The sequence below is a fragment of the Physella acuta genome, unplaced genomic scaffold (assembly GCF_028476545.2).
Source record: "Physella acuta isolate Inbredline_101_S28 unplaced genomic scaffold, ASM2847654v3 ptg000119l, whole genome shotgun sequence".
Classification (NCBI taxonomy): domain Eukaryota; kingdom Metazoa; phylum Mollusca; class Gastropoda; family Physidae; genus Physella; species Physella acuta.
Window position 1 is genome coordinate 337211 of NW_026731639.1, and position 24982 is coordinate 362192.

The 24982-nt window shown below is 32.4% G+C and overlaps 1 protein-coding gene across 3 annotated transcripts in view; it reads right to left on the reverse strand.

Annotated features, from left to right (window-relative positions):
- Positions 1-23852, reverse strand: part of LOC131934879 (uncharacterized) — a 33176-nt gene extending 9324 nt beyond the window's left edge. Inside the window, exons 1-5 of one of the 3 annotated variants that reach the window (XM_059291031.1) lie at positions 23706-23852; positions 14506-15282; positions 14074-14262; positions 4781-4933; positions 3217-4320 (exon numbers count right to left, since the gene is read on the reverse strand). In XM_059291031.1, coding sequence (XP_059147014.1) covers positions 3533-4320; positions 4781-4933; positions 14074-14262; positions 14506-15253 — 1878 coding nt within the window. In that variant the 5' untranslated portion in view covers positions 15254-15282; positions 23706-23852 and the 3' untranslated portion in view covers positions 3217-3532. Of the gene's footprint in view, positions 1-3216; positions 4321-4780; positions 4934-11147; positions 13057-14073; positions 14263-14505; positions 15283-23705 lie in introns of those variants that run through there. The other 2 variants (XM_059291030.1, XM_059291029.1) reach the window with 2 other exon arrangements.
- Between the last annotated feature and the right edge of the window lie 1130 nt (positions 23853-24982).

Consider the following 24982-nt stretch of genomic DNA (forward strand, 5'->3'; position numbering starts at 1 on the left):
GCCCTTTTTCATCAAGGTATGTGCTAGATATATTCTCATATATTATCTTACTTCGGCCATTGTGTGTTATCTCACTTCAGCCATTAACTTTTTACAACCTACAGCATGCTTGCTGAGGTCTGATGATGGCCAAGTCTAATAATGAAAATATTTAACAAATATTAAAGCATCAAGTCCTAAGCAATCAACACAAACAATTTTTTGTTCATTTCTAGCAGTTTTTTTTTTTTTTTTTATAAAATTTCAATAATGATTATCCGATATTTTTTATTGCCAATACAGCATTAATTTATCATCTTAAAATAAGCAGAAAAACAAGAAAAACAGGGCATTTACCCATGTTAATAAAAGTTTTGCTTCCTCCAGCAGTATAGTCAGCATGTTTCACAGAAATGTTGTACAAACAACACACAACTTTGCCACAAGGATATGTTGGTACTGTTTTTTTTTATCACACACAATCATCTGATCACACCCACACCTTTAACACTCAATCATCTGAACACATAAACACACCCACACTTTCACAATCTTTGCCACAAAGATATGTTGGTACTAATGTATTTTTCTCACACACATTCATCTGATTTTGATTCGCCAAACACAGTGTCAGCATTTAAAGATTGTCTTAAAACAAATATTATAGTTACAATTTGGCATGTAAGATAAAAATATTTTTAAAAAAAAGGAATTTAAAGAAAAGGTATTAGTATAATCACTTCTTTAAAAAAAAATTAAAACAGAAACCTATTTACATTCACAAAACTAAAGTAAAAACAAATATTCAAGTTTGATTTTAAATGATTGTAATATCCAAGAAATAACGTGTAAAACTCACAAACCATTTTAACATTAATCTATAAGTATAAAAATATTGTTTTAGCTTTTTATGCATATACAGTTCTTTATTTTAAATATTTAAATGGAATAAAACAATGAATGAAATACAATCTAGAGAATTTTTTATTAAGGAATAGAAACTTAACTTTTATATATTAAATACCATGAATAAAAATTTAAGTTGTAGAGTTAACTAACAAAGGGTTTAAAGAAATTTTTCCCCCATACACTTCATCTAATTCTCAGTTGAACCAGGATAACACTTCACAACTAGGAGATAACTTTTATTTTACACACTTAAAATACAATACAGCGTATATGATATATATGCAAATAAATATGTATTTAATAATGATTAAATATACATTAACATAAAATGAATAGTTGAAATAAAACAAAAGAATTGTTGTATTTTAAAATAAACACACAATACACATTTCAGCATGGTATGACTTATCCCCAGTTCCAGGCAACTGAGTGAAAAATATATAAAATTCATTAAAGCTATCTTTAATAAATGCTTTTCTCTACGGTATCTAATAAACAGACTCCATAAAGACAGTCAATGCACTTATAAACTTTTTAAAACTTTTTCTGGTGCAAAATTTAACACTTTGTTAACTGTATATTTCAGCGAAACATATAATTTAATGGCTAACATATTTACAAAACATAATTTCCAAGATAATATGGTCAAAATAATACATTTTGATTAGATATTTAAAATTCATAATGAAATTTAGATTAATAAATCTCCTTTCATCCTAATCTTAATGCCCAGCAGTTTCAATTAAATTAATTACTTTTTAAACAGTTTTTTCAAAAATTTCCAAATGGGTCCAAACTTTTGTTTTAGTGGTATTAAACAGAGCACTAGGACAACAGGTTGGGTCTTGAGATTCAGCCCAATTTACATGTGCTCAATGTGGATCCAGTTCAGTTTTATGGTAGTTTAAAACAGTAGGTATGCTTATGTCATACAACAGGAAACAGAACAATTTGATATATTTAACATCAATACATAAACACTGGTGTGTATGCTAGTTGCTGTGCATTGTTTTATAATCAGTAAATGTTGTGGGACCATGTGGCCTAGCAGTAGAGAGCTTAACCTGAGAGTCTCGAGTTCGAATCAGGGTTCATGTCAGTAGACCATCCCTGAGTCCACCCAGCTATAATGGGTACCTAACTCACATTACATAAAGGAGGCTGGGCATAGTGCTGACATTATCCCTTCATATGCCAAGGTCAATAACATGAACTCTAGTTCATCTGCCCAATGGATCGCTAGGTCTAAAGAGGAATCTTTTATTTTTTTTAAATGTTGAATGGTTTCATTAAAATTTAGCACTAGGCTAAGTAAAATGTTTTGCAGATAAACTCATAAGTTATGTCACACCTAGGGGAATTCTGACATGATTTGAATACTTTATAATTCATTTTATAGTAAAAAAATCTCTTTAGGTTAGAAATCAGTTTTGGGAAATGATTAATCTTTTTGATAATATATCTTGGCTTTATCTACATGTTCATAAGCTGTAAGGTCAAGGTTGTATTTGTTTTATTGGATCAGCTGTGTTTGTAAAAACAGCAGTTCTCAATCTGTGCTTGCTATACCAGTGTAGGCAGACAACACAACAATCATTTTATCAGGTAAAAAAAAAGTTGGAGGTCACTTAAGGGCACGGTTTGATGATACAAAAAAGCCAAATGTAAATAGATACATTTTGTTTTAAACTAGTCAGGAATATCATAAAGCTAGCTGCTGTCATATTGATTACATTGGATATAAATAAGTATAATATTGCATTTCTTTTAAATTTTATAAGGTTAAAAAGATGAGACAGTATCTAGCCTGTGATTGTTTGAAGTTCAAGTCAAATTTTGCATCACCTACAGCTTTTGCTACTTCAGTAAAACTGTCTTGCTACTTGTTACTTTAATAAAGTTCTATGAATTATTTTTGTACACTAATTCTAATCTAATTATAATAATCAAAACTTATTGTTGATAAACTTGCAGTTTTGTTTATAGATAGGTTGGGTATATTGGATAATGTTAAAACTACATATAAAATATTTTCCATTCCACCATATAATAAAACTAGATACCTGGTGTATGTACAAACATACAGTAAGTTATCGAATCAACTTGGTAGTACTGGGAAAAATGTTCTAAGAAAAAGGTTGACTAGCCATTTGTGCCTTATTTTAAATGTAAATATTCAACTAACCAATGTAACAAGCCAGTGAAGCATTCTGTCTCGTTATGGATAATGAATTGGGAAGTGTATCATTGACTAAAAAGAAATTAAGGTTTTGAAGGAAATTTTAAAACAACCACCAACCCCCCCCCCCCCCCCCTATTTTTAAAAAATAAAGCATTTTCAAGGCTACATATATATGATCTTTGTATGATACATAGTAAAGTTCAATGATTGAACAGTAAAGAAAAAATATTTTATGTGACAACTTTCAAATTGTTATGTCCTAATTTGGGTTTGATATAATGAAAGAAATGACTGAAAAATAGTTTTAATTGGTATGCATTCAAAATAATGATATAAATGTCACTATTTACATTGACTGAGGTTATTTCAAATGTCAGTATTTACATTGACTGGGGCTGTTAAAAGAGTTTTACTGAATTATTTTTTAATGGCAGACTATGAATTGCAAACCTGTATTGAGTTTTATTCATTACTGTTATTCAAGCTTAGCATTGCTTGAAAGTAGTCCTCAAAAGAGTTGAGCACACAAACATTAGTGTAAGTCTGGCTCAGCTTGGCTTGGGCTGATATCTTCTTCATGAAGCTTTTCTCTCTGTACTCCCTGACCTCCTCTGGCAGGTACCACACCCCCTTCTGGAAGAGATCCTTGGATGCTGGGACCTGCAGGAAGATCTTGCTGGCACGGTTGCGGTGCTCCATGTATGTCTTGAGAGACTCCACAGTGCAGTAGGTGCCGCCAGTTGCTTCAAAGATGGTCACCTGGTTACAGTTGCCCAGCCCGCAGGTGTTCCATGTCACTGTCAGCTTCCCTGAGGAGTTGCGGGAGAAGAAGAAATGCTCACAGAGGACTTTACTCCAGTCTATTTTACTTCTGAAGTGCATCTGCATCTCAAACCAGACCTTGAACAAGAGAGATTCCGGGCTGGCACACGACAACGTTCCACTAGTGTACATCAGCTTGATGTCCTGGACAGATATTGTCCGGTTGATCTTGACTGAGGTGGACATGAGCTTGGCTAGTACAGAGTTTGACTGTTTGAAGTTGTTGGAGGTGGCTATACTGGTTTGTCTTCCTGCTTGGGTAGCCAGGTAACGACTGATAGCTGTTCTAAATGCCAACAGGGCTGTGGCAGAGAAGGGGGCGCCGTCTTTCTTCTGACCTGATGTGTAAAACCCAAGCAGCATTTGGTCCAGTTCTTCATCTGTGTACTGCTCAAAGTTGGTGTTCATACCATTGTTGGTTAGCCACTCTAAGAGAAGTAAAAAAATAAAATTGAATGCTATTGATATAAACATTTGTATGAAATATGTAAGGTTTTTGAAATGTTAATAAAATTATTTTTAACACATGTAATGTAGAGGCTTAATATGTAAAATTTATGAGATGTAGATAATCAACTGATATAATCTTTAATACTCTTTTTAGCAACGATTTGTCTAACAGTAATACAATTTTAGGCTAATGAGTCTTGTATGTTATTCATTTAAAGTCTAGTTTTCGCTAGATAACATTTACACATTCAAAGAGATTTACTGATTGAGTAGCATTATGCAAATATAGCCTCACTAAATCTAACCAGGGGCACTTTTAACAAGGTGTAAATATTTTTTAACTATTGCAGTCTTGAATGTAAGTTTATTGAACTACAGCACTCAAAGTGTTAAAAAAAAGTTAAAAACATGCCAAAAAATGTTGAGACAACAATTTACCTCTAGCCTTGGCCACCGCCCATTTTGTTTGCCTCATGGTGTGCAGAAGCTCCTGACCCTTAGCTTTTGGCGAGTTTTGCAGTGAGAGTCTAGGTGACACAGAGAGGTCAAAGATCGGGTCGCTCGGAGATGGTGGGGGCATGAGATGACGTGCTGGGGAACGAGTAGGGGAAACCAGCGAGGTTGAAATGGGTGGAAGACTAGTCAATGATGAAATATCTCCACTTTAATCCAGGCCTCCAAAAAAAACACTACATTTGATACATTGTGAAAGCTTCTTCGATTTACCCTCCTTTAACTTCAAAATGACAGTGGCAAAATATAAAAAAAACGTTTTTTTTTTTACTTACATTCTGTTTGTAAACAGAAAAATTGTATGATCTAAGTGTTCTACTAGTGTGTTTATATAAATCACATGATTAATCTTAAAGTTAGTTTGATTTAATTATAGAAATGGAGGTTGCTGTGATGTCAGGAAGCTGTTGTATTTACATTTTAGCTACAAAAAGTAGTCATTGTGGGAGTTGTGTGAAATACACACATTTTATATCTCTAAATTTATAATTTATCTTAGTGTAGAATTTCAATTGCATGCAATGTTTTGGTTACACAATGGAATTTATACAATTACTGACTTGTCAAATTTTCTTTCTATTCCAGCATCACTTGCTATGTATAAATAGTGTTTTTAATAGAGCATAATAGTATAATTTTAAACAGTGCTCTATAAAAGCATACATTCTAGCAATATTTTTGGAGTCTTGTTGCAGTCTTTTGTCCTACCACCAACACATTCAGTAGTTTTTAAAGATCGTCATACCTCAAGTTTCAACATCAACTACAAATATTTATAACAAGGAAAAGAAAGAGCAGGGTTTGGCAAGTACTAACAGTTGTTTTATTACACTAGTAGTTGGATGATAAAAATACAAAGGCTAACAGTGACTGACTACCTAAGCTCCCATACACTCCTAACCACATGATTGCTCACTATACCCAGATGAAGTGTTGTTTATAACTGTCTTTAATTCTACAGCAAGACAACAAAGTATTACAAACTCTGACAATATTTCTTTCCTTCTAAAACAAGATTTTAAAAAATGAGCAAGGTGCGGCAAAATTGCTACATTAGCCGCATACAATTCCTCTGTACATGAATGAGAATTTACAGTCTAAGAAATATACTAAATGCCATACATGAAAAGAGATTGTCAAGATATTTTAAAAATAAAACAATTTAAAATGTAACATATTTTTTTTTATTTTGATCAACAGGAAGTCATTTTTGATTATGCATTTTGGTTTGAAATAGTAAACACAATTTCTTTTAGTATGCATGAATTCTAGTAAGTAAAGCTTTACATTTCAATATTGTATTGTAAGTTAAAATACTGTTATAGGGTATTTGAAATTTTACCTGGTTGGTTACCATACTTGTTTAGAAAAAAATGTAGCAGGACACCAATAAAATCACTTCAATGGTAAGAAGTTTGGTAAAATATTCATCAAAATGGGATAGTTCAACAAACTACTAGAAATTTTGTATGCTGAATCAATAAAGCTCATGCCTGAGTGAGAAAGAAATCCACAAGCTCAAAATCTAACACATTGTAGTGAAGGCAGATGTGACATGCTAACAACTTTCTCCATAAAAATTTGATATTTTTTCGATTGTGAAAGCAGAAAATAAAAAGTGACTAGACGTAACATTTTCTTGAAAATTCTGAATGAATGAAAATTATAAAGAAGTACATTTAAAATCAAACTGCTTTTAAAATTAATCTACTTTCAATTAGTATAAAAAGTAATTGATATTTATGGTTCAACTGTTTCAACCACTCCTCCTGTAAGTACATTTTAAAAAATTAAGTAAAACCTTTAAGTAAGTTTAGCTTGTGTATAGATTTTTTTTAAAAAGGATGAAGTCTTAAAAAATAAAATTTAAAAATATCACTTCACAATAAAAAAATTAATTTGGTCCACAACTAATATACCATAATTCTGTATTACACATCAAGTAAGGCAACCAAAAGGCAAAATACTGTAAAAACTCAAACAACATATATATATTCTGACTATCTAAATAGCTATCTAAATCCAAAATAATTGAAAAAAAAAACACTCTGGGAAAAATTTTCAGTTAACTTACTGTGTTTTGTCTCCAACTATCAATTGTAAAATTGTGTTTGAAAAAAAAATGATTTAAAATAAACCTGCACAAAACTTACATAAGTACAAGTATGTAAATACATAACAGCAGAGTTTCTGTGATCAAAATTTGTTCAAGACAAAATGGTTCAATGCCAATACTATAAATGTAATTATTCAAACTGTCCTGTAAAATATTGAGTTTACTTTTTTATGTAGTTAATATAGAAAATAGCCCATGACTAACTACTTCTAGATTTTCTTTATGTTTAAACATAATATTTCAAGGGGGGACAACATACTGTTAAAAACTTTCATACAAAAAGAAGGCTGATAAAAATACTTTGAATGTCAATTACAAAAAAATCTGAAGTAACCTACACAAAACAAATTACACAAATTTCTTATCCATCCAAAAAACTTGTTTAACAAATTGAGAAAAAATTTTCACATTAAATATGATAAAACTTCACAAAAAAATGTTCAGAAATAAAACTATGAATAACTGGGTGTAAATATGACTCAAGAGAACAAAATATACATTCTTCAATGAGTAAGAGGTGCTATTCCATGTTTTTTTTCACGATGCTTTTGCATTTTCCACTTGCATGTTCCACGCCAATCACAGAGGTCACAGAAAAACATTTCACCTGTATGTTTTCGCATATGCCGGCGAATATTTTTCCTGTGGGTAATAAGCAAGCCGCAGATAGAACAGTTGTAGCTCCGAACTGGCCGCCCACCTTGTAACTGTGTGCCAGCTGGGGCCGTGACATAATGCTGAGACCAGACCTTGTTCGCATCTACATTTCCCAAAGAAGCTGAATCTGTAACAAATAAGAAAGCTTGTGTTTATGCTCAACTTAAAAGACATTACTGAAGGGATCGAAAACATGCGCTAAAACAGCAGCTTTTGGAAACTTTTTAAAAATCGTAACTTTTGTGTTATGAAATGGCCATGCCAGGAATAAATTGAGCAAACGTAACAAGCTTTCTTATTTTGAATTTCCCTTTTCCCTCGCTTTCTACGTATCAAACCTTTCTACAATTTACATTCCCTCAAGCTGGTTAATGCATGAATTTAACCATTCAGAGACAAGTTGTCATCGTTCACTGACAAGTTTTCAGTTTTGATAGACATGATTTCATTTTGGAGAGACATGTTTTCTTTTTTCAGAAGCATGTCTTCACTTTGGTGTAAATCCTCGGAGATAATGAAATGCTTTGATTCTAAATGCTTCTGCAGTTGCCAGCGGCAGGTTTGGGTAGAGTCACAGAAGGAACATTGAAAAACGTCACCATTGTGTCTGCGCATGTGTCTCTTGATGTTGTTCTTGTGTCTGATCACTATGCCACACACTGGGCATTTGAAATATTTGACCGCTACACCTGGTACTTGAAATATGGGGTTGTCAGGGTCATGCGGCTCAATTTTACCTGCAAACAAACAATTGGTCAACTGTCACTACTAAAAGTTTCAGTCTTTTAGATGTACAGTATATTATAATTTAAAAAAAATTGGGACATGACTTGCCAACAAAACAGTAACGGCATTCAGTCTTTGTAAATAATAGTACAGTATCACAATTCATGGCCTAACTGCTAGACACATTCAAAATATTGTATCCACATTTTTATCACCTTGAAATAAAATTAACCGTTGATTAAAACAATTCTGGAAGAAAAACATAACAGAATCAGCTATTGTGCACAAGGATAATGAATTTTTGGATTATCAGATCCAAAGAAAGATGAAGTTACATATTGAAATTGATAGATATGAGGATGATCAATACACTATAAAGCCAAAAGTTCTAAAAAACTACAACTGCCACGAATTAAGATAAGATAGTAAGCATTTACATTCATTGTTTTTTTAATGTTGTATGACTAGAAAAGATGAATATAATAAATATTACATATTGCAATCATTAGTAAGCAGCTTTCTAATATGGATGCTATTTTTAAAAAACAAAACAGGTTCTCTAAATTTGTTGAATTTTTTTGTTAACATTAGATAAAATAACTGAAAACTTTAAAAAGCCTTCAATAAATTGTACACTTTTTAACACGTTTTTATTAACTCAGCTTCGCGTGGATGTGTTTGTTGTTAAAATTGACATCGAAAATTAGCCCACTTCTGATTGCTCTATAGATCTGAAATTTGGCATGCAGGTTACTTTCGCCTAACAATTTCAGATGCAATCATAAAAACTAGCAATTAGAGACCGTAATTAGCTTAATTTAATTACGCCCAAAGGACCATAAAATTGAGGACATGATTTCTAAAGATACCGACAAGACTGGAGGCTTGTTGACACAGTTACTTCGGCCCCAATCGATGTGAGCGCGCTGGCCGTGATCGTATAGTGGTTAGTACTTCGCGTTGTGGCCGCGACAACCCAGGTTCGAATCCTGGTCGCTCAAGATTTTTTTAGTCCGTGTATTTATAAACACTTAGTCAATTCATACTTAATCAAGTCATTAGATAAAGTAGAAAATAAACTATATAAAAAACTTTTTTAAAAACCACGTTTTTCATGTGTAGCAACGGACTAAAAAGGAGAAAATAAAATACTTAAAAAAAACTTTTTAAAAAACCACGTTTTTCTTGTGGACTAAAAAGTAGAAAATAACTATTTACATACATTTGATGACAAAAAACGTGGGTCGGGCAGATGGGTCGGGAAATTTGATGGTGAACGTACCCACGTTTTTTGTCATCAAATGTATGTAAATAGTTATTTTCTACTTTTTAGTCCACAAGAAAAACGTGGTTTTTTAAAAAGTTTTTTTTAAGTATTTTATTTTCCCATTACTTATACACAGAAAAAGTGCAATACAAATAAAGAGAGACTTTGTGGAGAAAAAAAAAGTCTTGTTAGACACCAAATACTGATCAAATCTGGATTTTAAAAATAAACTTTTAAGGCAAAAATAAATATGATTATAGAAAGTTTTATGAACAATTAAATAACTGTTAACACAAGTAAAAAATTATGTGAATACTGAGATGTAGCTTCAAGGTGATGAATCACATTCATTTAATTAAATAACAAAGAGGAAAGAACTGATTCTGTGTGTAGTATCATTACTAAAGAGGCTTATAGCACATTTTTGTGGCAAAAGCATATCACAGTTATACACAAGGTACCCACTCAAATATGAGTTATTATGTTCCAACAGTATTATGAAAATATTACTGAAATGCATGTTATAATATGTTGGAGTAGGGTTTGAAACTTTTGAGGATTGTAATTAAGCAATGATTGCACTTTTGAGGATTGTAATTAAGCAATGATTGCACTTTTGCTCCCCAATAGTTCACAAGTGGTATTTAATATAAACTTAAGACTATAACCCCACATTTCATTTCATATGCAGATAATTTAAGAGAAATAACTTTGGAAAGTATGAATGGAAATTTTAAAATCATGATTTACACAATTTCTGTATAAAAGCATCTAAAGCTATATAGACTAAACAGTTTTTCTGAGATAGGGTACTAAATGGCTAGCAGCCTCATAATTAGTAGTAAAAGAAGTTTTTTCTAAACATCTAAAAAAAAAAAAAAGCAAATTAGACATCTTTTCAAATTTTATGGTTTCAAAGAGCAACTAATAAAATAAGTTAACAACAGTAGTTAAGAGGTCTTAATACACTATTAAAAATTGCAACTGTTCACAGAATATAAAATTAATGTTAAATATACTAAAACTGTTAATAAAAACCATAGAAACAAATTGTCCATGTTACTGTCTGTCTCCTGCTTTTTTAGGAAACATAATACTGCTGAAAACTTAAATGTTACTTGTGGCAAAAGGTTTCTAAAGAAATAAGTTTTCTTTTTTAATTGCAGAGAAATACAGTTACAGCCCAATAAAAATAGTGAAATTAATGAAATCTGAAGTAAATATTACCAGTACTGAATTTTTAAAAAATGGCACTTTAGTTTATCACTGATCTGGGAAATACACGATGCTTTGTTTAAAAAAAGAAAGCTCTCTAAAAGGAATACAAGTGTGTGTATTACTTAAAAAAAATGCTTGATTGTATTATACTAATTTTTATAACAGTAGCAAATACTTTAAAAAATATATAGACATTTAAAAATTTTAAATTAAAAAGATTTACAACATTTCTAAAGCTTTTTTATTATTAAAATAAAAAAATGAACACAAAATAAAAAAAATAATACTTTATAAATTATACATCATTTTATCACCGTTCAATTTTTCTTTCACAAATTTTGTAAAAATTACATTTGTAATCATTTTAACATTCCTGTAATTCATAGATACATTTAAAACAATTTTTTGAAAATATTCAGTAACAATGAAAGTGATTTGCTAATGCAATTATACTGATTTGATCAACATGATTAAAACAAACTGTATTTTAAAAAAGCCGTTGGTTCCAAACAAACCGCAATCACAGTAACTTGGTGTAAATTTGTCACAGTACTCAAATATCAACTCTTTACATAATCTATGCTGAGTTAATAAACAACACAGATGATATCCTAAAATGGAAGACATCTTATAACAAGGAATTTACAAACAACAAAAAATCCAATCAACTAAAATCTTATAAAACTTAGTTCACATGATAAAGGAAGCTTCCAGTGATTGATTAATAAAGCATTGATAAGCTTTTTAAAAATATTATGCTCACTTACAAAATAAAATATTTGCAAATTAAAAAAATAAATAACTTAAGGAATGTTTAATGCGACATTTGCAAAATCATTCACTGGGGTTGCAAATAGTTAAAATCAAAATACGCACAAGTGAATACACTCAAATAAACTTGAAATAACAGACAACTCAAATACATCTCTTTATAAAATATGATGTATACTATTATTATCAAATGCCAATATCTATTTTAAAAGTAGGAATTATTTTGCACTAAAATCTGCAAAACTTAAAAAGTTTTAGTGTGACCATAGTTCATTTACAACAACATATTTTGTAGATATATACATTTTAAATCTCTTTATCATTAATTTTGAGGAGATAAGTTTGACTCAGAAGATATTTGAATATTCTCATTAACAACAGTTAAGGGTTCATTAGTTGATTCAGATTTAAATTCATCAGTTGCAGCTGAAACAGGGAGTATGAGTATAGTTTCAACAGTTTCAGTGGTGTTTACACTTTGACTATTTTCTTCAGTCTTAACCAAATCCTCTTCTTTAGAAGCTGGAACAACCGTATCATCACTGGTTTTTTTGTGCAAGTGGCTCTCAGATGATTCAGACATTTTCATTTGTAGTAAAAATATATCCATTTTTTTAGTCCACGAGCGGACAGTTGATTCTGGAATATTATATTTTCTAGATGCAGCGGTAGATCCATATTTAATGCCAAACTCAACTATCTCAAGTTTATCTGCTGGGGTGTATTGCCTATATGAGCCACGAATGCGCCTTGAACCTTCTCCAAAATGAAATGGTCTACAAGGAGTTAACTGATCAGGAGATGAAATGGTTCCTATATCATTTTTACGTCTGTTACTGTCTTTTTCATCACACAATGAAGGTGTAACATTGTTACAATCTACTAAACTGTTTTTTAACAGCAAATCACTTTTTGAGATCATTTTAAGTATCTTGGGTGGCCTGCCGCGCTTTCGTTTCAATGGAACTTCTACTGGATCTACAGCAATGTCTTTTACTAAATCTAAACATTTCATCTCTAGAGGCTGAAGTTCATCTGAGCTCAAAACTTTTTTAACTGATGTCCGACTGCGAATTTTAGAAAGATTTGCTTTCCTCATCATCAAACTCCTTTTTAATTTATCTTTACGATCATGCCACAAGACTTTGTGACTAGGTTTCAAACATGTGCTAACTGTAGTTATTTCAAACATTTCTGGGAAAACGCTTGCGTTGATTGGTTCTGTTGAAGAGTTTCTATTCTCATCAACTTCACTGGTTGTCAGAGAAAGACTAAGGTTTCCAGCAGTTACATCTTTAACAAAATTTGGTCCGAATAATTTAATACCTAACTGCAAAGTATCAGAGATGCCCACCAAGTCTGGTTTGAAAGGTTCTGAGGTAGTCAAGTCCAAAGCAGATCCATGTAATTCACTCTCCATTTCTCTTGAAGTAGGACTTGCATCACCTGGAGAATGAGAGTATCTCATGCCATAGCAGTTTAATTGTAACAGTTCATTTTTAACCATTAAAAAATAGAAGATATATGTTTCTACAATTCAAAGAAATGTTTATGGTCTCTATTTTTTAAAACGATCCTTATATAGGGAGAAAAAATACCCAAATTTTCAGCATAAAACTTACTTCAAATTGTAACATCCATTGCACTTTAATTTAGTATTAAAAAATCTATTAGTTAATATCAATGCTAAAAAAACATGTATTAAAAATTCTATTAAAAACCCATAATCATGTTGTCGCATATGGTCATTAATAATAGAAAATACATTTTGAAACATTTATTTGTGGGACATTCCTCTAAAAAATTTGAAATTATATACAAACAGCGTAAAACATTTAACATTTGCAATGAAGACCACAAGTCCTCAAAATGGAACATCATATTAACAAAAACAATACACCAACCATTTATTAAAAAATGGCAATATCTGTTGTACAAAACAACACTGCAACACTTAAATAAGCACACAAATTATAAAGCATCAAAATCAGAGTAACTGAATGTGTTGGTTTCAATAACTCATTCAAAAATCATTTTCAATTCTCAGTAAAATAACTTATTATTTTTTATGATTACTTATTTTTTTTTTTTTTGGAAAATAAAAGATTCAAAATATTTTTTAAATATTGTTTTTTGCTCTTCAGTCAATTTACATTCTAATCTAAAAAGTCACAGTCAACACAAAACAGCAGTACAAGTTAGCAAAGTAATAAAAGTCCATTCTAATTTGACCAAGAATTATTACATTGTAAAATGTGAATGCATGCTCCTATGTTGCATAGAGAAAGGTTGAGCAGAACTAAAGGGTAACAAAAACAGACAAAAGTAACAGTACAAGATCTCAAACTGGTCAAGATACTGTTCAACAGTTTGATTACCAAGAAAAAATACTTCTCTCAGAGCTTTTCTTGAGCTGCATTAATTAATTACATTGAAAAATTGTCATTTTTAAAGTGTACTTACTACGTGGGTTTGGAGGTCCTTGAGAAGAGTGTGTCATGTCTACTTGAGAAGGGTCCTGGAAACCTTGACTTAAGCTCCCCAAATCACTGGCTGTCCCACTGGCAAACTGCTGAGGTGCCTGGTGGTGGTTAGCTGAGTAACTCAAGGTACTACCATCATGTAGCATGTTTGATTGATTTGAGGACGGATCTGTTAAAAAGTCAGAGATTTGACAACAATGTTTTTTTTTTAATTTAGAGCCGAAGAAATAATTTAATTTGATTTCAGTAAAGTAATTTGTTATCACTGTTATTTTTATACAGAAATGCTAACTATTCTACAATTTTGGAATTTTAACACTCAACAGCTACCTGTGCTACATCTTGTACTTTTAAAATTTTTTTTATTACATACTATTCTACAGAAAAAGTTCCTATAAAATAAAACAGTTACCTTGACTAAGCCTGGAGGCCGCAACAGCAGAAATCCCCCTTTGACCTGAGTTTCTCTGACTTTCATATTCTTCTTTCACAAATGTCACATCCAGATCTAGATCATCTTCATCTTCAGCACCCATCCCTGAGCTTTGATTGCTATCACCACCAAAGAATTCAGCATGAGAAGGACTACTGAAATGTTCAGTGTGATTACGATCAGCTGCATGTTTTGATGGGGTGCTGCTAAAATATGAAGATGTCTGCAGGGTTGTGTATTTATAGGGAGGTTGTAAGCTGTTGTAGTTTCCATTATGCTCTCTTTTTCTTTTGCTGGTGCTCTGTGCTGGAGGGTGATTGAGTGACTGATCTAAAAGTCTGGATTTATGACTATCATGGGGAGCCCCTGATAAAACATTACTAATACTGGAAATGGCTGACTGCAGTCTGGAGGTTCCAGCTGTTAGTGACATATTGGAAGAATCTTCAAAAATTACAGTCTGATCATCATCTTTTTCTTTTCTTATAATACATTCTTCTGGCGGGGCTTGAGCCTGAAAGCTTTTACTCACAAATACTGTAGAATTTTCAGCATTTTTGCACACTTTTTCTTTGACCACATAATCAAAGCTAGAGCCACTATCTATATTAAGGTATAAGTGACCAATAATTTCAATGCCATCATTGAATTCAACATAGCCATGACAGAGTGTTTGTAATGATTTCACAAGGGCAGAAATAAATTTATTTGCTGAATCGCTGTTCATTGTGCCAGCTACTCCACTTATAAATAAACCTGCAAGTAGATAAAACAATATATATGTATTATACAGAATATATGTTAGATTTATTTTATTATATTGTGGCTTAAAAAGAAAAAGAAAGTGTTGAAAATTGTTTACAAAGGAAGGCCAAAACAAGATGTTAAAAAATTATAAAATAAAAAGCTTAGGTTTAATGTACAAAAAAATAAAAAAACTTAATATCCAAAAATGTAATTGCATGCTATTCACTTTTAATGAGACAAGCGTTAGGCAAGATATCAAAGTAGTTAACTATGGCATTTTGCATATTTCAATTGTTAAATGTTATATAAAGCTACAAGGGAGGTTTTCTAATAGTAGTAATAACTGCAGGAGTACTGTAAAAAAAATTTGGAGAAAAAACCCCTGGTAAAACATGAAAATAATTACGGACTTAAAGAGTTAAGAAACCTGATTATTTAAACTTTTATTTAGGCATAAACTATCGATACTTTATTAATAGTTTATGCTTACTTGCATTATCTGTTTGGATATTACAATACTAGTTCTATTTTTTAATTTATCACACTGATGTTAGGGGACGTCTGTTGTTGTAATCTAGATATGGGTATGCTAATCATGCTTTCCATTCAAAGGGTGGGTCCTCTCTCTAAGGCTATGAACAATATAGCCTTACAAAATCTAATTGTTATAAAATAATGACTGACGTTTCTTTCAAAGACAGAAAAATGTGTGTTTTTGTTTTTTTAATGAAAAAAAACAACAACTAAACAAATTGTTTTGCTGAAAATTTTTACCTAAGCTTAGTTACTACACCCCAATCCCTTCTCAAATCTGCAATCCTATTCTTTAAAATCAGAGACTTCTTTTTAAAATATTTATTTAGCTCTGTTGCCATTATGCCTATGTATAATAATCCACTATTTTTGTTATTAGAAAAAATGTCTTAAAGAATTATTGCTATTATTTTTTGTTTTTAAGACAAAATAACAGCTATAATTCAGTTTCTCAACCACCACTCCCACTTTTATTATTTAATAATTAACAAAAATTAAAGTATGTAACCTAATATACTAAACAAATCAGTGATTTTTGTAGAAAAATTGAAGTACTTTAGTTTTCTATAAATAAGAACTCATGAAAAATAATTCTTATAATTAATTTTCCCAACAGAAGCATATTTTTATGTGTGAAAAAATCAACTCTTTTAAATTTCTTCTTTAAAACAAAGTTATTAGGCAATTTTTTAAAATAAATATCTAATTACTTTAATTCAGGAAAAAAGTGAAAATAATTCCCTGCTTAAAGAGTTAAGTCTTCAATTGTGTGTTTTTGCGTTGTGCTTTTCAGTATTGTTTAATATAAATAAGCCTAAATAAATGATGGCACTGGCAGAGGCCTGTTTACTAGGCTAGGCATATAAAATATAAAGGCCAATTTTAGCCGGAAGAAGACGCCCATGCGCATTGTGATACAATGATCTGGTTTTTCTTGTCAACTAAATGTTTGTTGTTTAGACCTGTGTTGCCATGATGGAACAGGGAAAACACAATAAATACTCGTTGATTCAAATGGTCTATTTAAAATACATTTTAAAAAAATAATTTATACTTATAAACTAGATCTCTTTACTCGTATACAATAACTATACTATGAGTATGAACCCTAAACCCCTGACGAATGGTAATTTGATCCCATTGCAAAGCTTTAAAAGAATAATTTGAGCAACTATTAATAGTATTAGGTGTAAATTTCAGCCTACTGCACAGCCATTAAGGTCATAGCGTTTGTTTATCTTCTACCAGCCAGCTTAGCTGGGAGGGGGAGTAGTCACTTCAAAATATGAATCTATAGGCCCTATAGGCCTATATTTAACCCTAAAACCTATTTTGGCCCATATGTATTTCTTTTCAAATGATTTAGACGCCAGCCTATGGATTCTTTAATTAGGGATTTTGGTAAAAAAAAAAAGCCCATTGTATAAAAATATATTCTTGTAGAGCCCAAATATATAAAAACAAAACATATTTTCTTTCTAGCTCAAATAGTTTTTTTAAGTGAACTTTTGTTAGGGGTGGAGTTCTCCTTATTTTGCATTGGCCTTTGTTACAAAGTTATGGTATACCTGAATTTTAACAAATATTTTACTTGCAGTTAGGCCTATATTTTGTTCATATTTGCAGAGTTTAGCTAGAATGATATATAGAACTTGTATATGTTGTTGAAATGAATAAAAATAATACAGAAAGTATATTTTTGTGTTGGCTTCCTCCCCTAACCCCAAAAAAACTGCTGCGCAAATATGAAAATGTTTCTAAAGCAATGTTTTATATAAATACACCAACCGTCTGCTGTGTACATACAGAAATGAACTTTATATATTAGATTGAATGAAAGAACTACATAGTCAGAAATCTAAAGTAAACGACTTGAGTACTGTAATGTGCATATAACTGCCTGAATATTTTGGGCAGGTGAAGATAAAGTAGAGTCCATCTTAAAGCCATTTTGTTATAAGTAAACTAAAGTTATCAGATCAATGTTGTTATGTGTGTATGAAAGTCAGATTTTCAGTATATAACTATAAATAAGGGTAAGAAAAACTTGAAAACTTAAAATTACATTTAGCACATAGCTAGTGTATAGCAACAGACAGGTAACCTAGGTCTGATTCTTGTCTAGTCTGACAAAATTAAATTTTAGGAAAAACATTTGGCAAATTTTTACTTCAAGCAAAACTAGATCTAGAGCTGAAAAATGAAAGTAAGGTACATTAAATTATTTTTAAAACAACAATAAAGAGATTTGTTTGCACATTACATAAGAATGCTGTTGTTAGTGTATCAAAATGAAAAAATATAGACCTAACAATTGTGGCAATGTGACCTACATACAGTGACTACTTTCAAATGAGTATATCTAATATCGAAGTTACAATATTTAAAAGCCAATATCAATTCTATAAAAATGAAATCTATCTGCAAGGGAAACTTTCTTTATCTAAGAGGAAACTAAAAAAAAAAAAAAAAAATCGAGTTTTTAACGAATATGAAACTTTTACACAGGGGTAAGACCAAAGCAAAGACAGCAAGCAATCAGATTGCAAAATCATTAAAACAAAGGGAAAACCATTCTACTTTTTAATTAACATTAGAAAATGACCTTTTAAACGATTTAATTTAGGCTACCATAAATTAAAAGCTTATTAGTATGCAAAACCAAATCTCGTTTGCCCAGTATCAGAAAGTAATGGGAGTTTTTGGGTCATGTTTTTACCAAGAACATGGCTGATACAGTCAAGCATACTACTACTATAATACTTCTGTTATTTTAAAATAGGCCTAGGCCTATAGTTTTTATTATGCAGAATAGATCAACTAGATCAAATATTTTAAAGTTACATTGGTAACATCAGATAGCCTATAGAACTAGAATAGAACACAGAATCATAATTATAAGTCATCTATCAAACAAAGGTGTCACGCTTTTGTAAATTGATTTTTTCATCCTCCAACCACTCCCCGTCGTCACTAAATGCCTAAAGTGTCACACCTATACCTAAGCTTACATATCCCCTGCCCCTCAAAACTGCTATCTTTGGGAATGTTTTTCTTCTAAGGGACTACTCGAAAAACGATTTTTCCCCCCAACGCTATCTAGCTGGCAAAAAGGTGTAAAGCGCAATGACCTAAAGATAGGGGTCATCCATAAATGACGTCACGCTTTTTTTTGACGACTTTTACCTCCCCAACTCCCCTCCATCACACGTCGTCACAAAAAGCCAGACCTCCCATTGGGCTCAAATGAACTACTATTAATAGCTGCACAATGGACTCAATAATATATGGGATTCATTACTCTCTTTGCTTTATTCTTCTGACAAAACTATCTGTACCGTGTGGTCGAGCAGTTGCGCTTCAGGCAGGTCGTCAGGGGTTGAGAGTTTATAGAATATAGTATAGCTAGCAAAGAGTTCTAGTTTATAAGTTAAGTAGGATCCTATAAAGTATTTTTTTTAATCTATAGGCCTATTAATAGCCTATTTAAATCTAGCAATTATGTATTTAACGTATTAATCCCTGTCCCATCAAGTAGCTAGGCCAATGCTGCTGCCGAGAAAATCGGACAAATCGGCTTTTCCCTACCCCCTGCATGTTTAACTCTGTTTTTTGCATGCTTTTATTGTGTTTATATTAACATGTTATACATCATTCTGTTCGTAATTGAACAACCTTTTTAACTGTATAAGTTTGATTTCTTTATTATTTCAGACGTTGAAGAAATCGCCGATTTAATCGCATTTTTTACCCCCCGCGGCGACGTGCCGATTAGGGGGGAGGCTTTTTCACCTTTTTAAAAGAGGGGTGTTACTTAGAGTCTATAGACTCTTTGAGTTTTCGTACTACAACAGTGAAACTTGGTAGAAGAATAGATTAAATGTTCACGTATAACGCTCAAGGTTCTTGGGGAAAATATGTTAAATACTTTTGGAGATATCGAACGGCAAAGTTGAACTAAGTTATTTGGGCTATTAATGGACCGATTTTTAATTTGAACCTTGAGCTGTATTCCTGAAATCTCGACGTTTATTAATATGTATGATATGTCATATTAGGCCCTATAATAAGGACGTCTATAGACTTTGAAGTGGACCGAAAATCAAAACATGACGCGCCGACCGCTGTCCGACTGAACCGCTCGGCTGTGCTTCGAATCGCTGTGTTTTAAATATGACGCGCTACAATTTTTTTTATAGACGTATCGAGTTTACGTACTACAACAATCAAATTTGGCAGACGAACAGATTAAATGTAGACGTACAACGCTCAAGGTTCGTGGTCAAAATAAGTTAAATACTTCAGGAGATATCGGACCGCAAAGTTGAACTAAGTTTCCCGGTCTATTATTTGACCTATTTTACATTTGAACCTTGAGCTGTATTCCTGAAATCCCGCCGATTATTTTAATGTATGACATGTATTATAACACCTCATAATAAAGCCGTCCATACATTTTAAGACGGAACGAAAATAAAAATTAACGCGTCGGCCGCCGTCCGACTGAATCGTGATCTACACATCGTGTAGCACAGCCGAGTGTGTGGTCACGTGACGCTAGGCGGTTGATCCGATTGGATGAGACTATAAACAATTTCTAAAGATAGATACGTGTGTTCCCGTATTTGACTCGTCGGGTATTGCTATTTTATATTTAAGTAGACAGGCATGTTTCATAACTTTGTTTTAAACCATTGAAACGGCAAAAAAAAAAAAAAAAGTCGTAATAGTATTTACTACTATTTACTAATCGTCAAAATTAATCTTCTTTAGAAATTAATCCGGATAGCTGCGACCCGACCAAACAATGCTGACGTGATTCGCGTGCCGTAACGTTTCATTATTGTGTACATTACTTTTTCGTAAAAATGGCTTTAAAAAATAAATTAAATTTTACCCCGGGCTCTTTTTTTTCGGTTGACTAAAAAATTTTAAAACCCGTAACAACGTGGAGGTTACTAGCTTGCCAAATCGACCAAAATGGGATGGGGTGGGTATGGGGAGTCACTGACCATCCTACACGGTATGTAACAATTGTAACACCGTATGTAACATCCATAGCCTCACCCCGCCCCCACTACTCCGTGACGCGACAAGCCGAGGGTCGGCGCCTTTGATGTTGTATAACACCCGTACGGTACCCCAGCGGCTCGCGGTGGTTTCATACCCCACCTCCCTCCCCCTTTCACTTTGTGGAGTTGATGTTACTAACCCTCGGGCATAGATCAGGAAATCTTCCCAGACTTTTGTCTCTAAAATTACATAACATTCGTCCAACACGTTCATCGTGTTGGCCGACTAGCCTATCTTGCCTCGGCAATAAAATTCGTTGGTCAGAAAACCTGGTTAACCACGTCTGATTGAACTAAATCTAGGCAAATGCTGATGGTGATAAACGCCTCTTTGTTTAGCCAGACACGGGAAACTTAAAAAATGCCTAGCATCTACTACACACAGTCAAGCACTGAAACACGTGCTTTTTCCCCCAATGTAATAGGCCTATGGTAGGCCTACAAAATACACAAGCTTACTACTAGCATAAACATTGAGCATATATAAATCTGTTATAGACCTATAACTTACACTACCTTGTACAAGCTAAAAAAAAAAACAATTTTCCTCCAATGTTTATGTTATTAAAATTGTAAAAATGAGCAATTTTTTTGTGTTTAAAAATATTACAAATTTGTCATAAAGCACCTTGATTCTGATAAGACACATTTGTAACTAGGCTAATTCTATAGAAGAAAGTTGTATCAATGGTATGACATTTAAAGTAACAAGAAATATAAATATAATAAGATATGCCTATATTTTTGGAATAGAGTAGGCCTGTACGATTGCACATAGATTACATAACATATTTTAAGAAGTTACATCATCACAAATATACTATTGTTATAGCATCCTTCTCTTTGTATTAAAACTGTATTAGTTATCTTTTCTTTAAGTAGGCTATTCACTTAAGTTAACTGACAATGAGCAAAAGAGATTTTAAAATAAATACATGGTAAATTATGAGCAAAAGGTGCGAATTACATAGCCTGACCTTTATAGTTTTGTAATAATGTTCGACCATTTTAAATATCACCATTAGCTTCAGCATATACAAATGTCATATTATGGTTTAAAACAGTGTTTAATTTAAAGAATGACTTCTTATCACACGGATTATCAGATGTTGTAAAAAAAATTGAAGGGGGGTATTACATAATCCATGAAATAAGTCTGTTATGTAATCAAAAGACACTTTTTAAAATAGCATCATTGGATTCGGCATAAAAAATCTACAAAATATCATAAAATGACATCAATTGGTGAAGTCTGCTTGCTTTTATACCACTTTTAGTGAAAAACTCTTAAAAATTTGGTCCATACCCTCCCAGTATTTTTCCTCTTTCAGGGTCTACCCCGGTTGTCTGAAAAAACTGCTGTTTTTTAATGACAAAAAAATTCATAACTTTTTTGTTTATGGTCAGATTTTGAAAATTCAAACTGATCTGTAATCAGATTGACAGTCCCTATCCAAATATGTAACTATTATATTGTTTTACTGAAATTAAATTTTTGCATTGGCCTAGCTACATCAAGACAATACACAGGCCTAAACTTAAACAGCTTTTTCTGCATATCTTTTTCTGGCTAGAATCTGCCCTTTTTTTTGGCTAATGTAGTGACTGCTCAAACTCCATCATAAAAGCAAAGAATATAGGCCTAATAGTCGTAAATTCAATCAATTTCTAAACAAAAAGTAAGAGATTAAAGATGGCTAAAAATCAGTTTCTAACATTACTTTACATTTTTACATGCAAAAAGTGACCTCACAACTTAGTTTAAAGATGTAGCCCCCTGTAAAACTCCATTTTAGCGTATTTTATTCCCCGCTTTCACATTCAACTCCAGTAGAGCGTATTTTATTATAAACACAACCGAAACACATTAGGAAAACACTAGGACTAGAACTAGATCTACTTATTTTTTTATGAATGTGATTTTTAATTAGAAAAGGTAAAAAAAAAACATAAAAAAGCATTAGAACAGTTCCAATTAAATATCGTGTGATTGTCAGCGGGAGAAAAAGTCTTACACTGTCGTGGGTTCACATTGACTTTAATTATCATTATCAGCATACGTCATAGCTCGGGCAATAGCTGTTTGAAATTGTGTTGGCCTCAGTTTAGGTGTCATTGTAAGTTCATAAATGTTTATTTAATTAATATTTAGGGCCTATAGTATCATGCCTGGGAGATACTTGTAACAATACAAACTTAACCATCTTGCAATTGTGAGGTACGTTTACGTACTTCACCCATTGCCATGAAAATCCTAAATGACCCACGAACATAGCACATTCAATATTCTAAATTTGGATTTTTCTCAAGTTTTGACAAAAGTAAATTATCAAAATCTAAAACGAAGTCAATCTCTTTGTTTTTTTATTCATTTGTTAAAACAAAAATACAATACAAATAAATAAATCGTGTTTTCCTAATGTTTTGGTTATTATAATAAAATACGCTCAACTGGAGGTAAAGGAGAAGCGAGAATAAAATACGCTAAATGGAGTTTTACCCTACCCCCTCCCCCCAAAGTCTAAAAAACCTAAGTTGAAGCAGAAGTACTAAAGTTGGCTAGATCTAGATAGTTTTTTAAATAGTTAAAATAGATATAGATTCTAGATCTAGATCTCTTACATTCATAAATCATAAGTGATATAAAGTAAATTGGAGGGGATGGATGATAGACCTAACCCTAGATCTTGTATTGACGGGCCAGCAGTAGAGCAGTGCGCTCAGCACTTGAAATTGATTGAAGAGTGCCAAAGTTGCAGAAATGAAGAAAAGTGAATGAGTGTAATGAGTCTATTCAATTTTATAATATTTTAGGCGGTGACAAACCTTGTCATTTATCAGTATAATGTATTCATTTGAGCTGCGCACATGGAATAATTACGAATGTTGTGAGTAATTAGAGCTTGTGCAGCAAAACTAAATTAATTACAATGGAAGCTCAACAATGATGGCTGCATTAAATTTTATCCCAATTTTTTTGCGCATGCGTGAACAATGATTCACATACGTATACTTTTTGTTTCGAATCAATCAATTAAATTAACTCGTTGATTTAACATCCACTTTGGTTTCTAAAGCAACATGAAGGTGAAATATTTTAAACAAAACGGAAACTTATTTAAAAGCATAAAAATAAAGCCTTACCTCTGTATCGCAATTAATGATACTTCAGGAAGTGGTGCCACTGGGTCGGGTGACACCTTGTATGACACCCAGGATGATATGTGTAACTTTAATAAGCAATTAATCTAACTGGAAAGGCAAACTTTCTCGTTAGCTAAATTTCGATGTGGTAACATCCCCCCTGGGTGGTGTCACCTGATACGGAAACTTTACGCCCGCCTTGTGAAGCTATGACTTCAGTTGGAGTGGTTTGTGTGACGATGCATTAGCCTAGCTACACAATTCGCCGCCCATGAGGATAAATTGAATTTGACAATGATGGTCGTATTGACAACGATAGTGTGAAAAAACTCGCACCCACAAACTGGACAACTACTAATTGCATGGATCTTTTTCTTCTTTTAAAATGCACTTGACTTGTCTGACGAAGCCCTGTGACACTTCTGCTCAGAGGCGTAGCGACCCCTCTCGGCGCCCGGGGACAAACTTTCAATTTGGCGCCCCCTATATTTTTTTAATTTACAATTCAAATTTGCAACTAAAATGAGCTTTTAATTTTTTCCCCAACTTATTTTGATGTCCATAGGGTTGGCGCCAGGGGGCAGTGTTTCTTCCAGACTTTTTTCTCCGGGGGGGGGGGCACTTGAAATTTTCGGGGGGGCGGTAAACTTTCTTCGGGGGGGGCGGACACTGTTAAAAGTATATATTTTCTATATAAATTATATAAATTTCATTTCGTTCGGGGGGGCGGTAAAAATTTTTCGGGGGGGCTAAGCCCCCCCGAAGAGATGCCTGGAAGAAACTCTGCCAGGGGGTATACCCCCTCACCCGCTACAAAATTCAATAAAATTGGTAAGACTTCATGAGCGACCAATGCTTTTATTTAGGAAAGCAAGTTTATTTTATAATTAAAAAAAATTCAGTTGATAAAGAATTTCTGCATTCTTTTTATTTTCTTTTTTTTTGGTAACGAATTCTTA